The sequence below is a fragment of the Canis lupus genome, chromosome 9, assembly GCF_048164855.1.
Source record: "Canis lupus baileyi chromosome 9, mCanLup2.hap1, whole genome shotgun sequence".
Classification (NCBI taxonomy): Eukaryota; Metazoa; Chordata; class Mammalia; order Carnivora; family Canidae; genus Canis; species Canis lupus.
Window position 1 is genome coordinate 43,137,359 of NC_132846.1, and position 25,915 is coordinate 43,163,273.

Below are 25,915 nucleotides of genomic sequence, written 5' to 3' on the forward strand. Positions count from 1 at the left end.
GCCCTTAACTACTAAGTCACATTGCCCAAAGATGAGGCTGGAGACCTCCCATATGCTTTTGCACATCCTCATGAAATTTTCATGTAATTTCATTCGTACAACTCCGATTAAAAACCATCAGATTAAAAAAAAAAAACCATCAGATAAACCCAATAATGGACGATGAGTAAACAAATGGCTTAGAGAGGCTATGACAGCAGAACGGAGGGTCTTAGGGAGCCCTAACATTATGGGATAGGTAGAGTAAGGTGAGCCTGAAAATGGACAGTGACAAAGGGACAGAGAGGTTGGTGAGGTGTTAGACTGGATTCAGTGAGATTAGAGACACCACGCAGTAACTTGAACAGGGAGAGGTTTTTTTTTTTTAATTTATTTATGATAGTCACAGAGAGAGAGAGAGAGGGAGAGAGGCAGAGACACAGGCAGAGGGAGAAGCAGGCTCCATGCACCAGGAGCCCGATGTGGGATTCGATCCCGGGTCTCCAGGATCGCGCCCTGGGCCAAAGGCAGGCGCCAAACCGCTGCGCCACCCAGGGATCCCGAGATTTTTTTTTTTTTAAACCTGATTGGATCACAGGCATGGAGAGGGTTAATCAGATTATTATTATTTTTAGATTATTTATTTATTCATGAGAGACACAGAGCGAGGCAGAGACAGGAGAAACAGGCTCCATGCAGGGAGTCTGATATGGGACTCATTCCTGGGACTCTGAGATCAAGCCCTGAGCGGAAGGCAGACGCCCAAACACTGAGCCACCTAGGTGTCCCAGGGAGAGTTCAGTATAAAGAATTATGAGCCATATTGGAATTGCAGTAATGAGGAACTGGCTAGTGCAGGAGCTATTAAATGTTTTCTGTACAGAAAAATATTTTAGGCTTTGGGAGCCATCTGGTTTCTGTTGCAACTGCTCAATTCTGGTGTTGCAGCCTAAAAGCAGCCCTAAACAACATGTAGATGAATGAGTGTGTTCCAGGCCTGTTTATTTACAAAAACAGGCAGTGGACTGGATTTAGCCTGTGGTTTGCCAGCCTGTGGATTAGGAAGAAGTAAAGAGAACTCTAAAGAAGATTAAAAGAGCAGGTAATGGGACACCTGGGTGGCTCAGCGGTTGAATATCTGCCTTTGGCTCAGGGCATGATCCTGGAGTCCCAGGATCGAGTCCCACATTGGGTTTCCTGCATGGAGCCTGCTTCTCCCTCTGCCTATGTCTCTGCCTCACTCTCTTCCTCTTTCATGAATAAATAAAATCTCTTAAAAAAATAAAAGAGCAGATAAAAATGTAGTATTTTTAAAATGTAATAGTAGATGTGATAGAAATAATATAATACAAAAGAGCCACAACTTGGGTCTGAGATAGAGACCCCAAGGAGACTCCTTCACTTCCAGACCTTGCTGGAAAGGGACAGGAATAGTGCACTGAATGGCAAAAAGTTGCTGTGGAGCTGCACCTGTGGAAGTTGCTGGAAATCTACTGTGTAGGGTGCCAGGGACAGTTATGCACAGGGAGGTGTCTCACAGAAGGAGCACTGTTACAAAACACTAAAGAGGAAGCTGCTGGCCACAGAGTACTGATAGAGAAAGTGTGCATACCACAGGAGTCAACTGCTGCAGACTGCCTGTAGAGCTAGCACACCAGAATTAGGAAGCACACCTCTTTCCTCCCGCAATGTCTCAAGTTTAATATCGTGCCAGGTGGCAAAGAAAAATATATTTCAAGGGTCCATTTCCACTTTCACAGAGCAGGCAATAAGGATGAATTGGAGCTGAGAGGCAATAATTGATAACTGGCATGGGAGGGAATCTAGGGAATGTGGTGTGATAGAATGCATTAAAAAGGTACTTCAGGGACACCTGGGTGGCTCAGTTGGTTAAACATCTGCCTTCGGCACAGGTCATTATCTCAGAGTCCTGGCCCTACAGGCCAGGCTCCATGCTCAGCAGGGAGTTCCCTCTCTCTCTCTCTCTCTCTCTCTGCTGCTCCCCTACTTGTGTGCATGTGCGCGCGCGCTCTCTCTCTCTGTTAAATAAATAAATATATTTTTTTAAAAAAAGAAAGAAACTACTTGTCTCATTGAATTGGCCTAATTGCCAAATGGTGGAGATTCCCTTCACAATTAAAAAAATAATAATAATAAAAGGTATTTTAAGAAGTAGTACTTAGAGCGTCAGAAGGATGATCCAAAGAAGAACAAATTGGTAAATTGGATTTCATCAAAATTAAGAATATCTACTCTTTGAAAGATAATTAAAAGAAACCAAATATGGGAAGAAAAGATTTGCAAATCATATACCTGATAAAGTCTTTATGGTCAGAATTTTTAAAAAATCCCCAAACTCAGGATTAAGAAAATAACTAAATTTTTAAAATTGCCAAGTGATTTGAATACTATATCACCAAAGAAGATAATACAGATGGCTAATAAGCCACCAAAAAATGCTTAATATCATTAGTCATTAGGGGTCAGCAGATAAAAACCACAATAAAATACCTGGGATCCCGGGGTGGCTCAGAGGTTTAGCGCCTGCCTTGGGCCCAGGGCATGATCCTGGAGTCCCGGGATAGAGTCCCACATCAGGCTCCCTGCATGGAGCCTGCTTCTCCCTCTGCCTGTGTCTCTGCCTCTCTCTCTCTCATGAGTAAATAAATAAATCTTAAAAAAAATAAAAAATACCATCACATATCTACTATCATAGCTGAAATATAAAAGACTGACCATACCAGGTATTGATGAGAATGTGGAGCTCATATACCATTTTTGAGAATTTTTTAAACTTTTTTTTTTTAATTTATGATAGGCACACAGTGAGAGAGAGAGAGGCAGAGACACAGGCAGAGGGAGAAGCAGGCTCCATGCACCGGGAGCCCGATGTGGGATTCGATCCCGGGTCTCCAGGATCGCGCCCTGGGCCAAAGGCAGGCGCCAAACCGCTGCGCCACCCAGGGATCCCCACTTTTGAGAATTTTTGTAAAAATGATACAACCACTTTCGAAAATAGTTTATAATTTTTTAAAGTTAAATGTCAGTTAAACATACTCTTATTGTATGACTCTTCAGTAATTCCCCAAGAGAAATGAAAGTTTATTCATACAAAGACTTGTGTGTCAATGATCATAATAGCTTTATTTGCACTAATCAAAAACAGGAAACAATCAAGTGTCCAACAGGTTGAACAGATAAACAGATGGTGCTATATCTACACAATGAAATATGTATTACTCAGAAATAAGAAGGACTAGGCTTCCAACACACACAGAAGCCTGAATGAATCTCCAATAATTATGTTTAATGAGAGAAGCCAGACCAAAAAGAGTGCATATTGTATGATTCCATTTATGTAAAATTCTAGAAAATGCAAAATAAGGATTATAGATTGTGGTGATAGAAAGCAGATCAGTGTCTTCCTGGGGATGGGAGGAAGTGGGGAGGGATGGGAAGGTTTTACCAAGTAAACAAGAAAGATTTTGGAGGGTAATGGACATGTTCATTGTCTTGACTGTGGTGATAGTTTCTTGAGTTTATACAAGTGTCAAAACTCATTGAAGTTTATACTTTAAATATGTACAGATTATTTCATGTCAATTACACCTTAATAAAGCTGTTAAAATAGAAAGTATTCAAGTATGCTATACTACTGACAAGTCAAGCAACATAAGAACTGAAATATATCCAGTGGATGTAGCACCATATTAATAATTGGTGATGTTGTGGATAACAGTTTCAGAGAAGTGGTGAATGGAAGCCTGATTGGAGTGGAGTAAGCTGAAGGGTGAGTGGAAAGTAAGAAAACGTAGCCAACTCTTTCAAACTGGGAAAGAGAGAAGACTTTCCCCATCAAAAGGGGGAGGTGGAATGGTAGGAATATTTTTTAAAGATTTATTTATTTATGTAGGAGAGAGAGAGAGAGCAGGAGCAGGAGGAGGGGCAGAGGGAGAGAGAAAAAGAGAGAATCCCAAGCAGACTCCCTGCTGAGCCCGTTGCCTGTTGCAGGGCTTGATCCCAAGATCCTGAGATCATGACCTGAGCCAAAACCAAGGGTCAGCCACTTAGCCAACTGAGTCAACCAGGTGTCCCTGGTAGGAGCATTTTTAAAGTTCACAGAGAAAAAAGGATGAATGGGGAGATAGAAGATAAATGACAGAATAAGTTCCTCAAGAAAGCAGAAGAGAATGAGATGGAAAGAAATTCATCTTAGGAGGAGAGAAAAATATGATGAGCACAAATTCAAATAGATTTATGAGCTTGGTAACAGAATATTGAAGAGTTTTCTTTCTGATGGTCCCCATCGTATGCATGTGTGTGTGCATGAAGAGGCCAGGATATATGCTGAAATAGAGGGGTTGTCAAGAAATTTAAGAAGAGTGGCAAACATGTGAAGTCATCATTGTGGAGATTAGGTTAGTGGTGATGAGAGAAATAAAAAAAAAAGGTTTGATTGTTTAATTGCAGGCTCTGGGTGAGGCTGGTTGCTATGTATTTCTAATGGCATCAACATGCAAGGCAATGTGATTTTTCTGTAGCGGCTCTCTTCAGCCAGCTGCACAAAGCAGACAGGTGGATGGTTCACCAAGAGTTGGGATTCTTTTCAGACTCTTGGAGCAGAAAGACAAGAGGGCCAGGAGGCTGAGGGTATTGGCAAAGAGAATGACTAAAGTGATGAGTGTGGGATCTCAGTTGGATGATCTGAGGAAGTGACTGGCAAGAGGGGGCTATGGTGGTCTGGAGGTCCTCCTGGGGCTAAATAACTGTTGGGATTCATGTTGGGATTCATGCCACTAGAGAGCTAGGTGAGTAGGAGGTGCTGCAGGATGGTGAGGGTGTGTGTGTCTGAATGTAGGAAGTTAGTGGTGGATGGTTCCAGGTGTTGACAGACTGAGGGATGAGAATGAGGTAAGGAAGGAGGTTTTTGGAGATCAGGAGATCAAGGGACTGAGGGGCCAAGGACTTGCTGGCTCAAGTGACAATAATGAAGTCACCTATAAACATGTGTTCAAGTCTCTGTATAAATACATGTTTTCATTTATTTTAGAGATATACCTAGGCATAGAATTGCTAGATAATATGTTAAGATTTTGAGGGACTATGGGACCATTTTCCAAAGATGCTATTTCATTTTACATTCCTACCAGCACTATACAGATTTCCAATTTCTCTACATCCTTGTCAATGCTTGTTTTTTTTTTTTTTTTAAGATTTTATTCATTTATTCATGAGAGACAGAGAGAGGGGCAGAGACATAGGCAGAGGAAGAAGCAGGCTCCCTATGGGGAGCCCGATGCGGGACTCGATCCCAGGACCCCAGGATCACAACCTGAGCCAAAGGCAGATGCTCACCCACTAAGCCACTCAGGTGCCCCTTGTCAACATTTGTTATTGTCTATTGGTTTTAGTCATCCTAGTGGGTGTGAATAGTGTGTCACTGTCATTTTGATTTACCTTTTCCCTGATGACTAATAATGCTGAGCCTCTTTTAACGTATGTATTAGCCACTTTATTTTTGAAAGCATTTCCGCAGAGATAATCTATTCTGATCTTTGGCCAGTTTTAATTGCATTACTTATTGTTTTATTGTTGAGTAAAGCCAGGATTTTTGACCCAGGAAGTTTGGCCTGGAACCTGGGCCAAACAGGTTCTCATAACTCTCATGCTCTCTTCTTTCTTGCTATGCATCATGATTACAAAGTGGTAGAAATTTTGCTTTATTACTATTCACTCTATGTAAGAAGTCAAATAAAGGGCAGCCCTGGTGGTGCAGTGGTTTAGCACTGCCTGCAGCCAGGTGTGATCCTGGAGACCAGGTATCGAGTCCCACATCAGGCTTCCTGTATGGAGCCTGCTTCTCCCTCTGCCTGTGTCTCTGCCCCTCTCTCCCTCTGTCTCTATGAATAAATAAAATCTTAAAAAAAAAAAAAAGAAGTAAAATAAAAAGGTATTTAAAAGCTGCAAAACAGTTTCTCTTAGAGGTTATAACTATCTTGTTTTGGGAAAAATGCCTTAATAGCATCTTTAGGAAGGGGAAGGATGCCTGAGGAGACAGTTTAATAAATAAATAGCTGAACTGTCTTATATGAGAAGATGCAGGAATTTGCAAGTTTGGGTGAACAGTCAAAAAGGATAGAAGAAAAGACTCCCTAAAAAAAGGAGAGGTAACAAACCACTACATTGCACACTTTAAATATCTTACCATTTAATTTCTTAATTATATCCAATAAAGCTAAAAGAAAGGGGCACCTGGGTGACTCAGTGGTTGATCGTCTGCCTTTGACTCATAGGGCATGATCCTGGGATCCTGGGATTGAGTCCCGAATACGGCTCCCTTCAGGGAGCCTGTTCTCCCTCTGTCTATGTCTGCCTCTCTCTGTGTGTCTCTCATGAATAAACAAATAAAATCTTTAAAAAAAAAATTAAGCTAAAAGAGAGAGAGTTAAGGAAAAATGTTATGAACTAGAATTTAAATAGTGGGGAGTCTGCTTCTCCCTCTCCCTCTGAACCTCCCCGCTGTTTGTGCTCTCTTGCTACCAAATAAATCGCGTTTTAAGAGTCCCCTAATTATTTTTTTAAGAGTCCTCTAATTCTAAAAAAAAAAAAAAAAAATAGTCCTCTAATTCTAATAGACATCTAGATCCACTTCAATTTTTTTATTTATTTTTTACTGGTGTTCAATTTGCCAACATATAGCATAACACCCAGTGCTCATCCCGCCAAGTACCCCCTCAGTGCCCATTACCCAGTCACCCCAACCCCCCCGCCCTTTCCACTACCCCTTGTTCATTTCCCAGAGTCAGGAGTCTCTCATGTTTTGTCACCCTCACTGATATTTTCACTCATTTTCTCTCCTTTCCCTTTATTCCCTTTCACTAATTTTTATATTCCCCAAATGAATGAGACCATATAATGTTTATCCTTTTCCAATAGACTTATTTCACTCAGCATAATACCTCCAGTTCCATCCACGTCGAAGCAAATGGTGGGTATTCATCGTTTCTAATGGCTGAGTAATATTCCATTGTATACATAAACCACATCTTCTTTATCCATTCATCTTTCGATGGACACCGAGGCTCCTTCCACAGTTTGGCTATCGTGGTCATTGCTGCTATATACATCGGGGTGCAGGTGTCCCAGTGTTTCACTGCATCTGTATCTTTGGGATAAATCCCCAGTAGTGCAATTGCTGGGTCGTAGGGCAGGTCTATTTTTAATTCTTTGAGGAACCTCCACACAGTTTTCCAGCCTTTTTTTTTTTTTTTTTTGAGATTTTCTTATTAGAGAGAGAGCACATGTGAGAGAGAGCAGGAGCAGAGACAGAGGGAGAAGTAGATGCCACTGCGACCCTCCCAACACCCCCCCAGCAGGGAGCCTGATGCAAGGCTCCATCCCAGAACCTTGAGATCATGACCTGAGCTGAAGGCAGACACTTAACCCACTGAGCCACCAGGTGCCCCTAGTTCCACTTCTGATGTGGTTTTATTTCGTAAGCCAGATGGTAACTGTGAATATTATTTATATTATTTGTTTCACAGAATTATCTACCTATCCTAGAGAGACAGAGAGAGAGAAAGAGAGAGAGCACATGAGCAGGGGGAAGGACAGACTGGGGAGCATCCTTAAGCAGATTCCCTGCTGAGCGCAGAGCCCCACTCGGAGCTCCATTTCACAACCCTGAGATCATGACCTGAACAGAAACCAGGAGCCCGCTGCTTACTGACCGAGCCACTCAGACACCCCCAAAATTTTCCCTAGATTTAATTGCAAAAACCCCTTGGCTTCTTTTCTGCTTTATATCCCATGTCAGTCCCCAGTGACCAGTTTGTTCTTTTTCTAAGTATCCTTTATAGCATACTTAGGACTCACAATTCACTTCTTTACAGTACTCACAGAGCTGCAAAGAATTAAATTAGAATATTCTAGGATTTTATAACCAGAGAGAGATTACTGTAAACTTGCTGCATTCAAACCTTGGCTCTAGGTTCTAGGAAAACAAAAAGACGTATAGGTCCTGTTTCTGTCTCTGAATGGGGGAAACAAGAATTTGCCTGAGCTGCAGACCTCAGAACACTTTCTTTCTTTTTTTTTTTATAATAAGTTTATTTTTTATTGGTGTTCAATTTACCAACATACAGAATAACACCCAGTGCTCATCCCGTCAAGTGCCCCCCTCAGTGCATTAACCCCCACCCCCACCCTCCTCCCCTTCCACCACCCCCTAGTTCGTTTCCCAGAGTTAGGAGTCTTCACGTTCTGTCTCCTTTTCTGATATTTCCCACACATTTCTTCTCCCTTCTCTTATATTCCCTTTCACTATTATTTATATTCCCCAAATGAATGAGAACATACAGTTTGTCCTTCTCCCATTGACTCACTTCACTCAGCATAATACCTTCCGGTTCTCAGAACACTTTCCCTTTAAAAACTTCAGATGAAAAAGATAAATAAATAAAAATAAAAATAAATAAAAACTTCAGATGTTTATCATTAACTAGAGTTCAGTATTGTCTATAATGTTTTCTTTTGATGTAAAATGTACAGTGAAATGCACAAGTCTTAAGTGTACATTCACTGAGTATTGACAAATGCATAGATCTATGTAACCCAAACCACTGTTAAGATATAGATCATTCCTGTCACCCCAGGCAAGTTCTGTCATAAGAGTTGTTTTTGAAATACGTGTGTACAGATCCCAGCTGTGGTAGACAAATGGAATGAGGCAGGGAGAATTAAGCTGGGAAAAAATAAAGTTTTGAAGGACAAAAGATTAGGAAATGGGCAGCACTCCTAGATCCTGAAGAATTACTATCGACTGACCAGATTAGGGGGTTAGCTTGGTTAGACTGCAGCTGAGCCAACAGCACGGGATACTAAGCAAAACATTACCGTGCTCTAATCCTATTCAATAATACATGTACTGAAGTTGTATCATTCTATTATCCTAAAGGTCCATCCTGGAAGGCAGTGGTTCTCAAAGGGGATAGTTAACAACATCTGGAGACATTTTAGTTGTCACATGGTGGTAGTAGTACTACTGCCATCTAATATACAGGACAGCCTTAAGAGGAAGAAGTATTTGGCCCAGAATGTCAATAGTGCCTAGTGTAGGTAAGGGCCACTCACCTATAGGGGAAAAAAAATTAATAGAAGTTATGTATTAGCAGCAAACATTTCTTTTCTTTTCTTTTCTTTTCTTTTCTTTTCTTTTCTTTTCTTTTCTTTCTTTTCTTTTCTTTTTTCTTTTCTTTTCTTTTCTTTCTTTTCTTTTTTTTCTTTCTTTTCTTTTCTTTTCTTTTTTTTCTTTTCTTTTCATTTTGTTTCCTTTCTTTTTCTTTTCTTTCCTTTCTTTTTTTCTTTTGAAAGATGGTGTGTTTATTCCACTCAAGAAAATCAAGAAAAGGAACAATCATTATTGGGTAAAACAAACGCAAACATGTGATTCCAATTTTGGTGAAGGTTAGGGTAGAGACATGGGAAGAGGCGGCAAGCTCCTTGTGGCTGGAAATGGAAATATCCATACGGTGCTGACTGAGCCCTTTCGGGAACGTGGGGGATGGTTTGCAATAGGAAGGTTGGATTTGGAAAATTTTACTTGTCTAGCTTCTAGAATCTGTGATTTTAAGATTGGGGGGGAGGGAGAGAAAGAGAGGTTTACAGTTCTTTCTCTTGCTCTAATTCATAAGAGACTCCTCCTTTCTAGAGTAATCAAGACAGGGATAACCACGTGGCCAGTGAGGTATGACCCCACTTAAATTCAAAACGAAGGTCAAATGGTAGAGCAGCTTCCCAGCTTCACAGCATGCCCTAGGAGGATGACGGTTACCTTCTGACCTGTGAATTACCAGTGGCAGGAAGAGGGCCCTTCTCAGTGGTGTTTCAATGGATGAGTGCTTTTTTATTCCTGAATTTCAGATCTGTTCCCATACTGGTGTTTTCATCCTGTTCTCTCTATGATTTATATCTATGTTGGCTTCAGATCAAATGTCCCTAAAAAACAGGCACTGCTCCATGGTCCTTCAGTGTCGATTACAATGATGAAGTAGGTCATGGTAATGTGGCAACACGTTTAAGAATATCTCAATATTGGTTTGAGAAATGGTTTTGTTTTATGATATTGCAATGATTAATGAAACTGAACCAGTAAATTTTTTTTTTAAAGATTTTATTTATTTATTTGTCAGAGAGAATGAGGACACAAGCAGAGGGAGCAGTGGCAGGCAGAGGACCAGGGAGAAGCAGGCTCCCCACTGAGCAGGGAGCCGGATGTGGGACTCAATTCCAGTGCCCTGGGATCATGACCTGAGCCAAAGGCAGACGCTTAACCAACTGAGCCACCGAGGTGCTCAGTAAGTTGTTTCAAAGTGATCTGGATCATTTTGCTCAAAGCTTGAATTTTTGATAAGCCATGGGTTATAAGTTCATAGGGTACAAAAGGGTACAAAAGGTATACAAGGTACATTCGGTGAAAGCTTCCTCCTCCTGTCCCCCTGCCCTTGTAGAAATGACTATCAGTATCCATTTCCTGTCATCTCTTTTGAGATAGTCCATTCATATACAAACAAATATGTCCATGCATTCCCTCCATTTTTAAGCAAATGGTAGCATATTATAAACACTGTTCTCTCAGCTTTTCACCTAACATGTCTCAAAGGTTATTCTATTATCAGTATGTTTTCTTAAAAGGTATTTATTCTTTTTTTACAGCTGTATAGTATCCATTGTGTATGTGGTGATAGCATTATGGACAATTGGGCATCCCAGGTTTTGCTATTACACATATTGCTGTGATAGCCTTACAAATAAGTGGATGCGGAATGTGAAGGTCAACAGGTGTATGGTTTGCTTTATTAGATGTCATCACACTTCTCTCTGGAGGCTAAATCAATCAACTCTCCCACTAGCAGTCCATTGTTATTTTTTTCACACTTTTGCCAATGGACTGTGTTCTAACCTTCTTGGTCTTTGCCAATCTGTTAAGTGAAAAGTAGCTCCTGTAATTTTAATTTGCATCTCTCTTGTTATAAGTGAGGTTGGACAGCCACTTGTGTTTCCTTTTCTTTAAACAGTTATTTCAATTGGATTGTTTATTCTTTTTGTTAGTGATTTGCATGAGTTCTTTAAATACTAAATAAATTAGACTCTTGTCTGCAGTATGCATTGTGATAGTCCACCCCTCCCACCAATTTCTCTTTCATGTTTGTTGCCTTATGTATGGTAGTCTTTGTCATGAAGATTTTTTCTTTTTTTGATTTCTGGGTTTCCTATCTTATTATAAGGGTCTTACCACTCCCTTATTTTAAAATTTGTTCAGTAGCTCTTCTACTTTAATGGTTCCATTTTTAATATTTTTCTCTTTAATCTATTTGAAATTTTGATGTAAAGAATAAGGTAAGGGTCAAGTTTACTTTTTTTCCCAGCTAGATACCTAGGTAGTATAAACTTTATTAAATAATCCATCTCGCCCACCCCCAACCCACACACTGATTTGAAATGGAGCTTTTATTATATCTAAATTTCCACATGTAGGAGTGCCTGGGTGGCTCAGCTGGTTAAGCACCTGCCTTCGGCTCAGGTTATGATCCCAGGGTCTGGGATCGAGCCTGTGTTGGGCTCTTTGCTCAGCGGGGAGTCTCCCTCTCTCTCTCTGCCTGCCCCTAACCCTGCTGTGTGCTCTCTCATTCTGTCAAATAAATACATACAACCTTTAAAAAGTAAAAATTTTTAAAAATTTCCACATGTATTTGGGTCTACTTTTTGGCTTTCCATTTTGTTCTGTTGATTTGCCTGACTATTCACCTGTGTGTATCACACTATTTAAATTATTGTAGCTTTGTAACATAGTTTAACATTTGGTGGGACTAATCAATCACTTGAAGGTGACATATAATATTTAACATGTTTTTAGAAAACTATGTATTTCCATAATTCTAGATAAATTGAATATCATCTCTACAAATGTTGGAGGACTTGGATTTGATTCAGTAGCACTGGGGAGCCAGAAGACATTAGTATAAAGGTATCCAGATTTGAGGTTACTAGATGTATTTTCCTTTGTGTGGTATGGCATTGTGTCTGTTTTTCTGGCTGACCCTGGCCCTGGTTTCATGGGGAAGAAAAGGACTCTAAGTGTAAAACACAGAGTTTGTTTTCACATAAAATCTGTGAGGTGTTGCAGACCCACGGTCAGCAGGTATGGGGGAAAAGGACTCTGTCCAATCAACTGGATCATATTGGCTCAGTGGACATCATGGGAGAGTACCAGTGGCAAGGTCTCCTTGGGGGCTTCTGGGACTTTGAGGGCTCTGCAACTGGCATGGATGCAGTGAATTGGAGCCAGAGCAGAGGAAGTGGGAAGAGAGGAGAGAGGCAACATGGGAGTCAAGAGAGATTCCTCCTGGGAATGATCTGATTACACCTTGTTCTGTTCATCAGGCCCATGACATTCCTAAGGGGCAGGAACTGTGTCTTTAAGACTTGGCACAATGCCTGACACCAAGAGGTGCTTAGCAAGTATATGTTAAATGGATGAATGAGGGAGTGAACACCTGCCTGCCACAGGAATCTTCCTCATTACATGCGTCTTCCTGGAGCCTAGGAAGCTCTAGCTTCTCAGGAAGAAGCAGAACTAGGGCATGACTCTTGGGGTCCTGTTCTGAAGACTCTGGCCTGTCAACCCATCCAGAAGAGGGATGTTGAGTGAGCAAGGACTGTGAACCCTCCTCCCACCCTCTCACACATTTTTGGAGGGCTCCAAGAGTATCTGCTAGCTTTTTGTCTTGTGTTTTCCTTCATCTTTAATATCATCCAGCTGAGGGGCTCAGTCAATTGCATGTCCAACTCTTGACCTCAGCTTAGGTCTTGATCTCACAAGTTCAAGCCCTGTATCCGGAGACTACTTAAAAAAAAAAAAAAAAAAAAAAAAGCATCCAACTGAAATGTTACTCCCATTCACTATGTCTTCCTTTTCTGCCCCAAACCCTTGAATAAAGCAAGTGGGATAGCAAAGGAGACAGGAATCAATACAATGAATCAAAACATGGGATACCTGGGGGGCTCAGTGGTTTAGCACCTGCCTCAGGGTGTGATCCTCAAGTCCCAGGATCAAGTCCCGTGTCAGGCTCCCTGCATGGAGCCTGCTTCTCCCTCTCCCTGTGTTTCTGCCTCTCTCTCTTTCTCTTTTTGTGTCTCTCATAAATAAATAAATAAAATATTTTTAAAAAATTAATCAAAAGAGCCAACTCTTTCACATATGCTAGTTTCCTATATGCTAGTTTCTTCTCAAATTTTCTACCTATTTAATTAATTTAATTTCTGCCTACTTAAGTATTAATTTAATACTTAAAACAGGTAGGTATATATTTTTTACCATACCCATTGCACAGGGAGGAAACTGAGTAACTACACAGGGCTCTGGAGCTTGCAAATAGATGGCTGGGATCTGAACCAGGAACTCCACTCTAGAGCCCATGCACTGAAACTCTTACCCTGGCATGTACACATGTTTTAGCTTCCCTGAGGTATAACATAAAACACAGAAAAGTGCACAAATCAAGTGTATGACTCAATGAATTTTTCACAAACTGAGCATTCCTCTGTAACCAGTACCCACCTCGAAGAACAGAACGCTTATCCCCACAGGAGTTCTCAACATGCCCCCTCCCAGTCTCTACCCCTTTCCCTTTCCCACCAAGGGAAACCACCCTCCTGACCACTCTTACCATTCTCCTGGGAGTTTCTACCTTCTCTTTCTGTTTTAATCACACTTTTATTACAAGTGTCATTGGGTCGGCTACTAAAGTTAAAAATATCCTGTCTTGCAGGAGTAGCGCTGGGGGTGGTTAGGAGAACACATTCCCTAGAAAAGAGAAATAATTGAGAGTGGAGAGTTAGCAGGCAGTTGCTATTTTCCCCTCATCCTAATTCTCTCTGCCAGTAAGGGAATGCCAGTGCTCTTTCCACTGTCCGCTTGCCCAGGACTACATCTCCCAGCAGGCTGTGCTCTGACAGCTCTCGGATTTAAATAGGATTCTGGTCTAAGCTTCCAGCCTGGCTGTCGCTGAGCTCTCACTCACTCAGCAGCAAGAGGAGCTAGAGGAGGCAGGGGTAGCACAAAGAAGCCAGGAGTTGGAGTCAGACCAGGAGCTTGAGCCAGACTTGGAGTTCAAGTTGCTTTTGCTAAAGCAGCAGCAACTAAAGAAGTTGAAAAGATGCTGGCTATCTTGGGACTGCTTACCTCCTTCCTTTCTTTCCTGTACGTGATAGCTCCATCCATCAGGTTTGTCCTGTTTGAGTAACTCATGGAATATTTTGCAAAGCCCTGGATTGGGATATGCGTAGCTTGTAAGTAGCAGTTCTCAGCTGCTGAGAGAAGAGAAGGGGATTGAGGCTGAGGAAGGGAAGGTCAGGGCAGAAAAAGCAGGAAGGAGGTCGTTAGCAATACCCTCGTGAAAAACGAGAAGGAAGCACCTGGGGCTGGGAGAGAAGGGGCTTGTTTGAATTCCGGTGCCAGTGGACAGCTGACTCTATAAAGTAGCTTGACAGCTGAGGTGGAAGTGCTTGCTCTATCACTCTATTCCCTTGGGTTTCTCTGAAGGGCCCTAGGTCCCTTCTTTATTGCCCCCGGTCAAGGTGGCCCTGCTGGGTTACCATGGGAGGTCATTGCTCAGGGACTTATTGTTAAGTACCAGGCATTTTGTAAAGGAAACAAACTCTCTTACCTTTGAGGCTACCCTCAACTAATGATTTGGGATGGATCTTCTGCCGTGGGATTCCTGGAGATGTCAAAGAAATGTGTGTTCTGATTGAAAAAATTGAAAATTGCTGATAATAAAGAAGATTAAATGGACATATCAGGAACAGAGTGTTGCTCTAGGTCATGGCAGAGAAACCTGGGTTTAAGTTCCAATTTTGCCACCATTAGCAAATGGATTGAACTTCTTTGACCCTCGGTCTTCCCCACGGTAAAATGGGGCTAATACTGGAGTGGTTGAGAGGATTAAAATAAGTTCTTTACAAAAAGCGCTTAGCCTAGTGTCTGGCAGTCAGATGATGCTCAGGAAATGTTAGTTCTGCCCTGTTCTCATCCTCTTTTTTGGAACTTGTCAAGTCAACTTTATATGAGAGGGTGCTCTCTGCACAAGCAAATGGACAAGGTAAGTTTCTCTCTGCACTGATGGCTAGAATGGACTCTTTAGTAGGACAGCAGAAAGCCTTTGAAGATGTTGGCTTTCTAAAACTGGAGAGGCAGCCCAAGAGCTGTATTCATAGTGCTATTAATCAATTATTCACTCTTGATGCTTATTGAAGACCTAGGGCTCAGGAACGCTGATTCCACTAATGCTCATCACCCATATGTTCTGAATGCAGGTTAGAGGAGGAAGCTGACCTCTGGGAACCTCTAGAAATAAGAGCTGGGCATCCATGTTATCTAATGAGGAAGGTCTCCATTGGCCCTGGCTCGAGAACACTTACTCAGTTCATCAAAAGAATCATTTGTAGTTTCTGGGCACATGACCTCCCAACCTGAGCTGATGAGCAGGATGCCCAGTGGGAAAACAGTGTCTCCTGAAGATTAGCTTCTTTGGGTCTCCTGAGGACAACGTAAAGAAATTTCCCTTTGAGGCTGGATGGGTTTTATGTTGATCTCAGTCTGGAATTTGGAAGGATGATACATGAGTGCTTTTGTTTCCCTTGCCTATAGGAAGTTCTTTGCTGGTGGGGTTTGTAGATCAAACGTGCAGCTTCCTGGGAAGGTAGTGGTGATCACCGGCGCCAACACGGGCATTGGCAAGGAGACAGCCAGAGAGCTGGCTCGCAGAGGCAAGTCCTTCCCCTTGTGTGTTCATAGGACAGTGCCTCTTGCCTTTCAAACTGGGGGTTCTGTCCACATTTCCTTATCTTTCCTCCTAGGCTTGGAGGTTTTGGTTGGGAATTTAAAGAACCTGGGATTCAAGTCCAGCTCTGACACCAACTTACTCTGTACCTTTAAACAAACTTCCCACCCTCCCTTCTCTTTCCCTAGTATATGGAGGGAAATAATGATGTTCATGTACAATATTGGTCAAATCAATTATTCTAAATGGGATACCAGGTAACATTAAATACCAGTGGGTAAAAACCAGGGTTCCCAGCCTAGGGTTAAGCTGACAGCAAAGGGACTGAGCAGTTCTACTTATGAGAATCCTGAGGTGGCAATATAGCCACTCATGGTTTAGGGATGGCTGGGAGAATATTTTGTCCTCTAGTCTCAAGCTTACATCTACTTTTTTAGCCTAGGGTCTGAACATACGGCTTTCTCTTTGTTTTGGCCCCAGGAGCCCGAGTGTACATTGCCTGTCGAGATGTACTGAAGGGGGAGTCTGCAGCCAGTGAAATCCGAGCTGATACAAAGAACTCCCAGGTGCTGGTGCGGAAACTGGACCTATCTGATACCAAGTCCATCCGAGCCTTTGCTGAGGGCTTTCTGGCAGGTAAGTCCCCTGCCAATAGACAGAAAAGCAGAAAGCTGGGTGTGGAAGTGGCTGTTCCACCCTGTGCCACCTGGGACCCTTACATCAGAGCCACTATCGATCCCACTGGACAGGTTCTGCCACTTGAACCAGCAGGGCAAGGAATTGGCGGTGGACAAGCTGGGCAGGATCCTTATCATGGTTTTCCTCAGCAATGGGAAAGTTGAGCTGTCTGTCTGGGCTTGCTGCTTGGCTTTAAGGTGTGGTTCTGATGTCACACACTTCTCATTCTGAGAATCAACCTCCTGTGGCCCCAGGCACTAGATGAAGTTGTGCTGCTGCCAAAATTCTTCTGTATCTTGGAAAATGACTAGCTTCTACTAAGGACTATGAAATTCATGAAGGACAAGGACTATGTGTGTCTTGTTTTATGGCTATATGTCCAGGGCATAGCTGAGTGGGCCTGGCCCAGAGTCAGTACTAAGTATACATTTGCTGAATGAATGAATGAATGAATGAATGAATAACTGAATGAGTGGTGTCCATGAAGATATCAGTAACTAAATTTAGAAACCCAATGACAGCGGTTATTAAATATCACTGAGATAGGTTCAACAGCAAGGAGAAAATACTCAGGCTTGCTACAGGCAGCTAGTGGGCTTCTTGCTAACTACAGAGTCTCCTTGGTTTTGCTCTATAGAGGAAAAGCAGCTCCATATTCTGATCAACAATGCGGGGGTGATGATGTGTCCATATTCTAAGACAGCTGATGGCTTTGAAACCCACCTGGGAGTCAACCACCTAGGTAAGCATTTTTTTTAAAGATGCATTTATTCATTTTATTTTTTAATTTTTTAAAAGATTTTATTTATTTATTCGTTTTTAAAAAAATATTTTACTTATTTATTCATGAGAGACAGGGAGAGACAGAGGCAAAGACATAGGCAGAGGGAGAATCAGGATCCCTGCAAGAAGCCTGATGCGATACTCAATCCTGGACCTTGGGATCATGACCTGAACCAAAGGCAGATGCTCAACTGCTGAGCCACCCAGGTGTCCCTCATTTATTCATTTTAGAGAGAGAGGGAGAGATCAGGAGTTGGGGGAGGGTCAGAGGGAAAGAAAGAATCTCCAGCAGACTCTCCCCTGAGCATGAAGCCTGATGTGGGGCTTGAACTCATGACTCCGAGGTCATGACCCGAGCTGAAATTATGAGTTGGCCACTTAACCGACTGAGCCACCCAGATGCTCTGGTAAGCATTTTTGAGTGACTGAAAAGCAAGACAAACCCCAACTTGTTTTCTGTAGGGAGATGACCCTATATGAGTGCCAAGAATCTCTAGTGGTCTTTCTAGACCCCAGGATTCCAATAGACTGGACATTGGTTTTTTGCTCACTATCTTTCCACTGTCCAGCACAAAAAAGTGAGATCCCTGTACCATTAAGAAACCCCAAAACTTGGGAGATACCAGGAAAAAGAATGCCTTCTTAGATGAGGCCATGGTGGTACAAGGCTTGCCAAGCAGAGCATGGTGGATGCAGGAGACTGTTTGGCTGGAGGGGGGTCATATCTATAACTGAGGGCCAAGCAGGTCAAGGGTTGGATGATGGAGGAGGCAGACCTTGAGGACCTGAGGTAATGAACAAGGCTGGGGTTTAGAATTCAAAGTAATGGCTCTAGTGAGGAGATTATGAAACATATTCTCTGGTCCTAGGCAATTTATTTTTTCTGACTATTCTATCCTTCCTTCTGTACATGAATGTACCTGGGCACCTCAGTTGTGTGAACATGGCCAAAGGGGGGTAAGAAGCCAGCAGGTAGCATTTCTCCTGACTGGGACAGGGCACAGGGACAAATAAATACAGATTAAGTCCATATTGCCTTACCTGTAGTCCAGCTCTGGCCCCTGTCTTGAGGAATCCACGAGCTCAGAATGACTGATCATTTGGACTGAGTTTTCATAGCATCAAAATTTGTTCATACCAGAAGAGAGTGAGCTAATGCTGAAGTCCTATCATCAGCTTCTACCCCCTGAGCCTGGGCTACCACTCCACTCTTCAATCTCCCTTCCTGGCTCTCCTTGCAGGCCACTTTCTTCTCACTCACTTGCTCCTGGAGCGGCTGAAGGAGTCCACCCCTGCACGGGTGGTAAACCTGTCATCGGTGGCTCACCACATTGGCAAAATTCATTTCCATGACCTCCAGGGTGAGAAGCGCTACAGCCGAGGTTTTGCTTATTGCCACAGCAAGCTGGCCAATATGCTTTTTACTCGTGAGCTGGCCAAGAGGCTCCAAGGTAAGTCTGGAGAAAGAGCCAGGGTAGAGACCTTGCAAAAGCAAGGTCTTCTGTTTAGATTAGAGGTTCGTAGAAACTTCTGGAGTCAAGATGTCAAACATGCACCTTTCAGTGGTAGCTTTATACACTAAAGAGAATGAGGTTATACACAGACTAAAAAATAATTTTTGCCCTCAGGAAGCTTAAAATTGAACAGGGGTTAGGAATCTATAAAATCTATCTTACATGTATGTCACATCTTATCTCCTCTCTACTATCTCACTTGACTTTTCACAACAAATTCTTGTAACAGGCAGAGCACTTACTATTATTATCTTATGTATCCAAACTGAGGTTCGAAGAAGTGGCCAGCCCAAGGTTATATGGCAAGTGAAGGAGTCAGGACTGGAATGTGGGAACTCTGCTTTAAATCCAGGGTTCTTCCTTCTGTGTGTGCATTGTGTGTGTGCCATTTGCCGAGGTTCATATGGTGAGCCAAGCAATAAAGCTGCCACTGCCTGCAGTCAATAAGCTCAGGCTGGATTTCGGCCCCCTGAGTCTGAGCTCTACCACGTAGGAGCCACATATGTATATGGATACATCCTTTTAATTTCTCCTGATTTCATCCCCTCAGCTGTAAAATGAGGTGAGATTTCTCTTAATCTCTTGATTCTCTGCTCCCCTGAAGGTTTTGATCAGCTGTTGGCTTTGATATCTGCAAATCTGCAGACCATTTGCCACTGGGAATAAGTTGGAATATGGGAACAATGGTATTTACCATCAGAATGCAGAAGGTAGAAGAATAGGGTAATTATTAGAAGAAATAATATGATAATAATAATTGAGAGTTTTGTATGTGCCATATACTGTACACGTCTAAACTCATTTAATACATTTCTATGAGGTAGGTTTGCCCACTCTACAAATGAAGAGATAGCTATATCTCATCACAGACATATTAAGAAACGACCAAGCAAGTTTCCTAAATGAGCCAGGATTCAAATGCAGACAGTCTAGTTCCAGAGTCTATGCTCTTTACGCTTCATCAGAGTTCAGATTTTAGCCCTGCAGCCTGCTAGGTATGACTGGGCAATTTACTGAGCCTCTCTGTGATGAGAGCTCAGTTTCTGCTCCCATAAATGGGCACCTTATAAGCAAGCCTCTTGAGAATTAAATGAGATAATGCATGTAGAGCATGTAGCAAAGCCCTTGCATATAATAAGTACTAAAGATAGTAGGAGCACCTTGGGGTCATGTTAACCTCCATTATCTCCCCAACACCCCTCATTCTATACCCCATAAAATATACTTGCCCAGCAATTACAGTTCAAAACAAGGTCCTAGCCTTCTGACTTATAACTAGTTGCTTCCCCTAAGCTCCTTCTTTTTTTTTTCCCTAAGCTCCTTCTATAGAAATATCAAAGATACCACTGTTAATAGTTGATATTCCTCCTCCTTGTCCTCCTATTACTACTACAACTACATGTAGTTGTTTCTATTATTAATATGTAAGTTACAGAGTAAAGGTGACATTGAAATAGGACCTTCAGGATCCCTGGGTGGCGCAGCGGTTTGGCGCCTGCCTTTGGCCCAGGGCGTGATCCTGGAGACCCAGGATCGAATCCCACATCGGGCTCCTGGTGCATGGAGCCTGCTTCTCCCTCTGCCTATGTCTCTGCCTCTCTCTCTCTCTGTGACTATCATAAATAAATAAAAATTAAAAAAAAAAAAAAAAGAAATAGGACCTTCAATCAAGCACTCCTTGTGGAGCATAGAAGTCTGAGAAGTCTATAGATCTTTCTGGGAGAGATCAATTAATTACAATCAGATTCTACCTGGCTGGGAGAGGCACCTCCTGAAGCTGGGGTTCGTTCTCTGAGTCCCCTTCCCATTTGTGCATTTTGCTGCAGCAGATAAGCTGTTTCTTTGGGCTTGGATATACCCCCACCCCCAAATAACTGTGCTTTCTTTGCCCTAGGCACGGGGGTCACTACCTATGCTGTGCACCCAGGCGTCGTCAGCTCTGAGCTAGTGCGACACTCCTTCTTGCTGTGCCTGCTCTGGAGGATCTTCTCCCCCTTTGTCAAGTCGGCATGGGAGGGGGCACAGACCAGCCTGCACTGTGCCCTGGCTGAGGGTCTGGAGCCCCTGAGTGGCAAGTACTTCAGGTAAGTGGAGGCAGTCCTGGTTTTCTCCATCACCTGTGTATATGGTGGGGCACAGGGCTCCCTGGGCTCTGCTCCCCAACCTAGTGGCCAAGCTTGTGCTTGGAATGGAATCCAGACAGATTGAGGCAATAAACCAAGTGCTATTACTTTTCCAAGGGAGCTCACATCAGAAACTGGGCAACAGTTGCTCTTATGTTTGTTTTATACCTATGTGCCACATCTTCAGGTCAGCTTTGTAGCTTTCTAAGAGCTGTTAGAAAGGACTGGCCCTCTTGGTTATGCTTTGGAAAGAACATTAACAGGCCCTCTGGCCCTTTTTCTCCTCCTTTAAGCTTCTGATTGGCTTCTTTAATGAATTCTTCAATACCATTTAGCACATAGCACTGGGGCAAGGTCACCTCTCTCCCAGTGAACTCTCTCCCAATGCTGCCAAGATTGGCACCATCTGATGGACTGAAGACAAAGACATTTCACTGTTGAATCTTGTGGCAGACTGCGCAATCCGAGTTTGGGAAAAAAAAGAAGCCCAAGATTAAATCTCTTTTCCATTCCATGACTTGATCTATCCCAATCTGCTATCCTGTCCCATTTGTTCAAGGCTTTTCATTATGCACCATTTACTTATTTACTAGAGATTTTTTTTTTACATGACCAAGAGAGGGAGGGAGGGAGGGAGGGAGAGAATGTGTGTGAGAGAGAGTGTGCAAACCAGCTGGGGGAGGGGCAGAGGGAGAGGGAGTTCCAGACTCCCCCCCTCCTCCCCCCGGGCTCAATCACAAGACCCTGGGATCATGACCTGAGTCGCTAACCAAGTGAGCCACCCAGGCACCCCTGATGCACCATTTATTAAGTGAAGCATTGGCAATAACCTCAGTGCCCAACAATGGATGAATGGATAAATAATAATAGATAATGTTGCTTGAGCTCTTGTAAGTACTTGGTACTCTTCTAAATATTTTACATGTAATAATTCATATCATTATTACAACTCTAGGAGGTAGATAATAATATTATCCACACTTTACAGACAAGGAAACTGAGGCCTAGAATAATTAAGTCCTGCTTGAGGTCAGATAGCTTGTAAGTGGTAGACCTGGAATTTAAACCCAGGCAGTCTGGTTATAGAGCTTGCCGTTCTGTGTGGTTGCCACTAGCCCTTTGTGGCTATTCAGCTCCTGAAACAGGGCTACTTCAAATTGAGGTGTGGGGCAACCCACGTGGCTCAGCAGTTTAGCGCCGCCTGCAGCCCAGGGTGTGATCCTGGAGACTGAGGATCGAGTCCCACGTCGGGCTCCCTGCATGGAGCCTGCTTCTCCCTCTGCCCGTGTCTCTGCCTCTCTCTCTCCTCTCTGTGTATTCTCATGAATAATAAATAAATAAAACCTTAAAAAAAGGAAGAATATTAAAAAAAATTGAGGTGTGCTGTAAATATAAAATGTGCATCAGATTTTGAAGACATAGTATGAAAAAAGAAATTAAAATATTTCACTAGTAATTTGTTATATTGATTATATGCTGAAATTATTTGGCTATATTGAATTGAATAAAATATACTGGTAAAATTAATTTCATCCATTTATTTTTCCTCTTTAAAATATACTTTAAAAATTTTATTAGAGGGGCACCTGGGTGGCTCAGTTGGTTAAGCATCTGCCTTCAGCTCACTCAAGTCATGTTCCTGGGTTCCTGGGATTGAGCCCTAAGTAGGGCTCTCTACTCAGTGGGAAGTCTGCTTTTCTCTCTCCCTCTGCCTGCTGCTCTGCCTACTTGTGCACTTGCTCTCTGTCAAATAAGTAAAACCTTTACAAAAAATTTTACTAGAAAATTTAAAATTATACATGTGGCTCACATCTGTGATTCACATCACATTTGTATTAGACAATGCTATCCTGAAGTCTGGGTATTTGACATCACTGCCATAAGTATGTAATACAATATTATATAGTCACTAAAATATTTCCAAATAATATTCAATCAGTGGGGGAAATGTCAGTGATATAATATTGTGAGAAAAAAAACTGCAATACAGAACTATGTAAGTATTCATTGTAAATACATAGAAGACAGTCTGGAAGGATACACAGCAAACCAAAGTAGTAGTTACTTCCAGGGAGTTTGAGAAAGAGAGGAGTGTGAAGGAGAATTTTAACCTTTTATTGCAAGTATTTCTGTATTAAAAACTTTTTTTAAAGATCACATATTTCCTGTCACTTATATAATCAAAATATACATTTTTATCTTTAAATTTTATTTATTTTTTTAAAAAAGATTTTATTTATTTGAGAGAGAGAGAATGTGTGAGCACAAGCTGGGGGAGCAGAAGGGAGAGAGAGAAGCAGACTCTCCACAGAGCAGGGAGCCCAATATAGGGCTTGATCCCAGGACCCCGGGATCATGACCAGGTGTCCCTAAAATATACATTTTTTTTTTTTTTAAGATTGTATTTATTTATTTATTCAGGAGAGACACAGAGAGAGAGAGGCAGAGACAAAGGCAGAGGGAGAAGCAGGCTGCAGGCAGGGAGCCTGATGGTGGGACTCAATCCTGGGTCTCCAGGATCATGCCTTGGGCTGAAGATGGCACTAAACCACTGAGCCACCGGGGCTGCCCTAAAACATGCATTTTTAACAAGAGAAATATATCTTCCCCCCATCCTACATACAATATGATCCCAGTTTTCTGTAAAAGGAAAATAGTCTATATTCATACACAAAGCAAACAAGTGTAAGAAAAAGTAAATAGGCTTTTCTTCTTTATCAGCACCGAATTTTGTAAGCTTTATACAGAACTTTTATAGTTAAAAAATACTATTTAAAGAAAACCACCGTGAGCACTGTATTCCCCTATCTCCTCATCCATCTAGATACCCCTCCCCCATCCTTTGCTCCCTCCAAAACAGAAGAAAATACTGTACTTAGGCTGGGTTCATGGGGCACAAGTGGGTCTACGGATAGAATTCAAGAGGTCTGTGAAGTTGGATGAGAAGCTAATTGCTTGTCTTCAGTTTCACTAACTTCCACCTGAAATTTGACATTTCCTTTGATGACAAATGTCGGCCATAAGCTGCAGGAGTAGTAGTGATACCTGTGACTTTGTTACCAATGAAACTAAATATTTTCATGTCACATGGCAATTGGTGCAGCTATCTCAGAGTGTCACCTCTGCTCACCACTACTTCAAAGGCCGGTGGCTATTAGACCCAGCAAGCTCTTGCGATAGAATACATTCACAAAGAAGCCTCTGCATTACTCTAGCACAAATCTGTTTTTAAAGTATTTTAAAAGTGCATTCCAAGACAATGAGCTCCTTTTCATCCAATATATCTTAGACATTTAGAAATATATTCTGAGAAAGAGGCCATCAACTTTTCCAGATTGCCACCTGCCACTTCTGGATGTTCATGTTCTTTCTCTGCCCTCCAGTGACTGCAAGAGGGCCTGGGTGTCTCCGAGGGCCCGAGATAACAAAACGGCTGAGCGCTTATGGAATGTCAGCTGTGAGCTTCTAGGAATCCAGTGGGATTAGAGCTGGTGGAAGAGCCACACCTGTATCAGGCCTAGTCCATGCCTTACTGAAAGGAGACCAAGAAGACGAAGGAGAAGGCCAATTCAGAAGGACTGTCCTCCTGGCTGGCTACTGTTGAGAATCCTGCCCTGCTCTGATTCTCTCCATTCTTCTGGAAACCTTTGCACACTCAACACTCTGGTGAGGCTGGTTCATGGTACAAGATGTTCACACCTACGGAGGATTCTTCTCTAAGTATTGCAGAGTCAGCTGCCCTCTCTGGGCAGGAGGACTGGGCAGAGCCAGAATGCTCAGTGGATGTGACAGGAGTGTCAACATGACATACTATATGTCCAGGGTTTATAGACCCAAATTCTGGCTCATCCTCTTTGGGATACTAGTCAGAACTCTGGAGGCTGAACCAACTCAGGAAAATCTTGGCTTGTCCTTGGTCAACTTTGGTTTCTTTCTCTGAGCATCCTGGAGCCACTGCATGAAGCTGTACCTTCCCATTTTCTTTTTTCAGTTCTTTTTAAGAAGTTAAAAACATTTTTTTTTAGCTTTATTGAGATTTAACTGACATAATATTGAGTAAATTTGGGCCTTCTCATTCTCAATCACATTGATGGTTTCTTCCTGCAAACTTCCCTTTACCTAAATTTTTAGAGAAAATAAAAATGGTGTATTCATCTTATTGCCTTATTTATTTTGTCAGGGTAGCAAAGGAAAAATGGAACAAAGTGGGGAAGTCAGCCTTCTAGTTCAGTGAGTAGTATCTCACCCTACCCACCTACCCATAACCTTCTTAAATTATTGCATCTGGGTGCAAAATAAGATGATTCAGTTGGAAAAAAAAGGAAAAAAAAAAAAAGATGATTCAGTTGGGTATTTTCTCCAGTTTCTTCCAGCTCTCCCATTTTATCATCAAAATGTAAGAGGAGAGACTTAAAGCACAAAGATGCTGATCTCCACTATAGATTAAGGCCAGAGGTAATACAGACTTCACTTAATTTGGTACATAGATGCAGAAAGACCAGCCCTGATAACTCCTGGTCCTAAAATTGCAGCTCTTCTCTCTCCTGACTTCCCTTGCTCTCCTACGCTGTGTCTGAACTTCAGCACTTGAGGCAAGAAGCAGGTGGCAGGGATCCCTGGGTGGTGCAGTGGTTTGGCGCCTGCCTTTGGCCTAGGGCGCGATCCTGGAGACCCGGGATCGAGTCCCACGTCGCGCTCCTGGTGCATGGAGCCTGCTTCTCCCTCTGCCTGTGTCTCTGCCTCTCTCTCTCTCTCTCTGTGACTATCATAAATAAATAAATTTTAAAAAATTAAAAAAAAAAAAAGAAGCAGGTGGCAGAGACACAGCTTCTTGCCTCAAGTGCTGAAGTTCACCAAGAAGAGGCAGGTGCAGATGTGCCTGATCTTTCAGCTAATTGACACAAAAACTCATTGGTTCTAGCTCTAAAGCATCCAAAGGGCCTGTGGGGACAAAATGCCCTTTCCTTCCATAGCAAGGAGACTTTTCAAAAACATT

At 42.4% G+C, this 25,915-nt stretch overlaps 1 protein-coding gene across 3 annotated transcripts; it reads left to right on the forward strand.

The window, feature by feature from the left end:
- The first annotated feature begins 14,024 nt into the window (after positions 1–14,024).
- Positions 14,025–25,073, forward strand: RDH12 (retinol dehydrogenase 12). 3 transcript variants are annotated; one of them, XM_072839033.1, is made up of 7 exons: positions 14,025–14,263; positions 15,689–15,807; positions 16,302–16,457; positions 17,137–17,241; positions 18,524–18,733; positions 20,691–20,880; positions 24,303–25,073. In XM_072839033.1, exons 1-7 carry the CDS (start codon positions 14,196–14,198, stop codon positions 24,403–24,405), a joined length of 951 nt encoding a protein of 316 aa, XP_072695134.1. In that variant the 5' UTR covers positions 14,025–14,195; the 3' UTR covers positions 24,406–25,073. The 3 variants fall into 3 exon arrangements, with proteins under 3 accessions (XP_072695134.1, XP_072695135.1, XP_072695136.1); XM_072839034.1 differs by having other exon boundaries at positions 14,025–14,239; XM_072839035.1 differs by lacking the exon at positions 18,524–18,733.
- The last annotated feature ends 842 nt before the right edge of the window (positions 25,074–25,915 follow it).